Here is a 5,015-nt window from a genome sequence, read left to right as displayed (position 1 = left end):
TTATTAGCTTGTCTGTTCTTTCCAATTGAATTTGTTTTAGGTCATGCAATGTTGTGTATGTAAATAATATATGCACAATAATTTATATATATATATATATATATATATATATATATATATATATATATATATATATGTATATATATATATATATATATATATATATATATATATATATATATATACATATATATATATATATATATATATATATATATTATATATATATATATATTGTTACGACCATTCGGCCCTAATACCCTTTCCAGCATTTCACTGATGCAAGTACGAAGCGGAGCTCCAAACGGCCATAGACAATAAATAACAAGACATTTAATGATGCCTTAACTTCGTGTCTTAGCTTTATTATCAAAATTTAATTTCATCTTATCTTGAGCTATGCTTAAATTGTCATGTGCAAATTTACGAGAGCTCTCTAGCTTACCTTGTAAGTTCTTAGCATAATCTCCTAATGTTACCTCTTTCGTCTGATCTGACCATATGTCATAGAGTATCTCCAAAGGACCTCTCACTTTCCTTCCATATAACAACTCGGCTGGAGAATATCCAAGACTTTCTTGTCGAGTGTTGCGGATGGCATACAACACGAATGGTAATCCTTCATCCCAGTCTGTCCGATGTTCCTGACAGTACTTCGTAAGGGCATCCTTCAACGTCTGATGGAACCGTTCCAGGGCTCCTTGACTCTCTGGATGGTATACCGAGGACAAGGTATGTTTAATGCTCATAGCTGCCATAACCTGTCTAAATAAATCAGAGGTAAAGTTACTTCCTCTATCAGTCTGGATAATCTTGGGGATACCATACTGAGTGAAAAATTTTATTAAAACTGGGATCAGTGTCTTAGAACTTATGTTCCTAAGTGGATAGGCATCAGGATAACGAATGGAACTGCACATCATTGTAATCGTATATTGATTCTGCTTCTTACTTTTGGGTAAAGGACCCACACAATCTAATATGACTTTGTCAAAAGGCTCAGGTAAAACAGGGATAGGTTGTAAAGGGGCAGGTTTTATAATCTGATTCGGCTTACCAACCAGCTGACATACTGCACAAGACTTACAGTACTCAGTGACACTTTTCCTTATACCAGGCCAGTAAAAGAGTTGAAGAACTGCACTCAAAGTCTTCCTTATTCCTAAGTGTGAAGAAGATACATTATGTGCCATGTGTAATACTTTTTGCCTTAGGCTCGCTGGAATAACAATCTGATTCCTGATTTCCCAAGTTGAACTTGCCGGAGTATGCAAAGATCTGAACTTCCTCATCAGTAGTCCATTCCTCAGGTAATAGCATACTGGCTCCGTATTGATCTGGTCTTCTGCAACAACTTCACTGTAAATAGACTGCAAAGACAAATCTTCCTGTTGAGCTTTTATAATATCAGAACATTTCATATCAAAAAGATTATCAGAGTAATCAAAAACATTACTTGAATTATTTTCATTTTCTATTGAGTTTACAGTATTTACCATTACTACGTTACCAGTCTTCAAACCAAACTTAGTTTCTAGCCCAATTTCTTTCTCTTTTACATTACCTCCAAAACTATCAGTTTGGAATAAACTATCAATATTGATATCTACGTCAACTGTACCAACAGCATCTTTTCCTAAAGTACCTGACGTAGTACTTACATTGACGTCCTTGGTCACATCTGTTCCACGCTCTCGTGGGACTTCTACCACAGCCAGACTTCTGCTACGCTGTACAACACAAGAAGGATACAATACTGGATCTTCCACGGGGCTTACCTCTAATGGAGTGTCAACAATTACGGGACTAGGTACAACCTTCCCTCCTGCCAAGTCGTTCCCCATAAGAAAATCAACACCTCGAATGGGCAATTCATCCACCACCCCAACTGTGACATAACGAGCTAATAAACCACAATGCAGATATAACCTACACAAGGGAACTGTTACCAGTCCACCCAAACTTCTAACAACCAGTCTATCGGATGTAAAAGTCTTTTCCAATCCAGGAACCTTTCCTTTTACAATTAGACTATTAGAAGAACAAGTGTCCCGTACTATCCTAACAGGCACACTTCTACGTAGGTCATCTGACACTGACACCACCCCATCAAACTTGAAAGGAGCAAACTCATTATCTAACCTATCACAATGAGAAACAGGAATTTCCTGCTGGACCTTCCTAATTGCCATATTTGATCCCGAAGATTCGCTCTTCCCCTCCTTATAATTACTAGGACATCTTGCCTTCATGTGACCAAGCTGGTTACATTTGTAACACCTAACCTCAGACAGACTTCTACTGTATGAGCCAGAGGATTTCTTCTCCTCTGATACATTACCTGGAGATTTCTTGGATTGTCTTTGACTATGTTGATGTGGTTTAATTAAACTGTAATTCTCAGCTAACACAGCTGCTCTTTGTAAAGTTGTAACCTCACGCTCAAATAAGTATCTCTGAACATCAATAGGAACACCTCTAATGAATTGTTCAAGTAAAATGAGCTCCCTATATTCATCTAAGATAGTGACACTTGCTGCTGTATACCATTTATCATGTAATTTAACAAGATTATGTGAATATTCAATATATGAATGCGAATCAAACTTCTTATATCTTCGAAACTTGAGACGATAATACTCAGCCATAAGCTCATAAGCTTTCAGGATACTATCTTTAGTAAAGTCGTAATCATTACTCTCACTAGATGTTAACGACAAGAAAACTGTTCTAGCTTTACCCTTTAATGACGGCTGCAAGATTACGGGCCATAAACGCTTAGGCCACTTCAAATTAAGCGCAAGTCTTTCAAAAAGCATAAAGAACTCATCTGGATCCGCTTCATCAAACAACTGAATCATTTTAGAAGCCTTAACAACATCAATTACCTGTTCACTTTCATCGCCTTGGCTCACGTTATCTTTTATCGTTCTCTTTTTCTCCAACAGCTCTAATTGATATCTGTGCTCTCTTTCCTCTCGTTCTATCCTATCCTTCCTCTCTAACTCATCACGCTCTCTCACTCTCTTTCCTCTCGTTCTATCCTATCCTTCCTCTCTAACTCTTCACGCACTCTCCTCTCTTTCCTCTCCAACTCCTCACGCTCTCTCCTCTCTTGTCTATCTCCTCTTTTTCACGAGCATACTGCAATTCTAACTGCTTGAGAGTTAACTTGGATCCCTCTTCATCTAATAAATCATAAGCTTCCTCTGGCAAAGTCTCCCCCTCAACCAAAGCATTTATAACAAAATTCTTAATCTGAGATTTCCTCCACACCTTTCTAACAGAAATGTCATAATTCACTGCTATAGCCAACCAGTCATCCTTCCTCATGCGATGATTACGCAAATAATGCACACTTGGGTTACTGGAAAAATCACTAATGCTGAAAGGCTCCATATTCAAAACTATACAATCGAGAAAAAATTAACTTCAAGACGTAAACAAAAGAAAAATGAACGAATGCATTCACTTTAACAAATAAAAATAACTCTTGATACGCAATCTGATTATTCTTAAAGAGCACAGCACCGTATTTTTAACATTAACACTTCACGGCAAAATACTATTAAACATATGGAAGGCAAAATGATAAACATACGGAAATATAAGTTTATAACAACTTTAGCTTTTAACGGTCACTTTGATTTACTCCGCAAAACAGAAACCCGGACAGGCCCCCAAATTGTTACGACCATTCGCCTCTTAATACCCTTTCCAGCATTTCACTGATGCAAGTACGAAGCGGAGCTCCAAACGGCCATAGACAATAAATAACAAGACATTTAATGATGCCTTAACTTAGATTACTTTCATAACAGAGCTCCTATCCAAATTTAAATAGCATTAAATTTGAGTATGACATGCGAGTAAATATATAATACGGAATAAGGAAAACACTACGAAATTTAGTTACTTTACTTAAAATTAATTAAAGATACATATAAAGATAAGGATTACGATGATAACAAGAATAATGAAACCAAAGCAATAACGAATGTAATTAACGAAACTCCAGGAACGTTAACATTGTACAGCAGTACTACAAATGAGCAAAACAAGCAGGTAACAAATAAATTGATTATCAATACACCGTAGATAAAACGGGAAAATAACGTCAATAATAAACACAACAAAAGGCAGAAAATACATACATACACAGCAAGCGTCAACAGAACCTTAAATGCAATATAGTAATACTTACAATTTAACATGTACAAATAATGTAACACTTTTGTATATAATCCAGAGTTATTTACACTATGACAAATCCAAGAAATCTCAATCCCTGGTGGCGCTCCAATGGCCGAAGTAAACCATCCAAGGACTGAAGAATACAAACACCCAAACAACACGCAAGGACAACACAGACAGACACGGGAAAAATATAAACTACAAAACATTTACAATGTACACTACAAAAATACAGTATTTACATAAATTCAATACTCCTAACATCCCCCTCCTTAAGTCGAAAACTATGTTAAAGATTTTCGACCAACCTGTCTAGTTAGTTACTACAGCGTGATAAAATGTCTGGTCGAAGGTTATCCTGTCCACGGATGTGCTGGATCTTTAAATCAAACTGCTGCAAAGATAACCACCACTTCATGAGCCTTTTATTTTTGGTTCTCATCCGGTCTACAAACTTGCGTGGCTCATGATCTGTGAAGACTAATATGGGAGCAGGACTGCCAGAAAGATAAACTTCGAAGTGCTCCAATGCAGTCAAAAGAGCAAGTGCTTCCTTTTCGATTGTGGAGTAATTTCGCTGATGATTCTTTAGTTTCTTTGACATGTAAGCAACAGGATGATGCAGGTCACCTGGCCCTTTCTGCAAGAGTACAGCGCCTATTCCACCGTCACTAGCGTCGACCTCGACAGCAAAGGGAGAGCCAAAATCAGGAGCCTTCAGGACAGGGCTACTGGTTAGGAAATCTTTGGCTCGTCGAAAGGCTTCCTCACAAACTGGTGTCCAAACGAACTTCCTCTTGCTGCTGGTTAAGTCAGTTAAT

At 37.3% G+C, this 5,015-nt stretch overlaps 1 protein-coding gene across 1 annotated transcript; it reads right to left on the bottom strand.

The window, feature by feature from the left end:
* Positions 1 to 344: 344 nt before the first annotated feature.
* Positions 345 to 2,861, bottom strand: LOC137619913 (uncharacterized). The gene has a single exon (XM_068350196.1). It carries the CDS (start codon positions 2,859 to 2,861, stop codon positions 345 to 347), a length of 2,517 nt encoding a protein of 838 aa, XP_068206297.1.
* Between the last annotated feature and the right edge of the window lie 2,154 nt (positions 2,862 to 5,015).

The sequence above is a fragment of the Palaemon carinicauda genome, chromosome 26, assembly GCF_036898095.1.
Source record: "Palaemon carinicauda isolate YSFRI2023 chromosome 26, ASM3689809v2, whole genome shotgun sequence".
Taxonomy (NCBI): domain Eukaryota; kingdom Metazoa; phylum Arthropoda; class Malacostraca; order Decapoda; family Palaemonidae; genus Palaemon; species Palaemon carinicauda.
The sequence above is the reverse complement of the archived record's forward strand: the minus strand, read 5'-3'. Positions and strand labels throughout refer to the sequence as shown.

What these genes read in the sequence shown, in the direction of transcription:
- LOC137619913 (XM_068350196.1), bottom strand. Translation starts at nt 2,861, where the DNA reads ATGATTCAGTTGTTTGATGAAGCGGATCCAGATGAGTTCTTTATGCTT.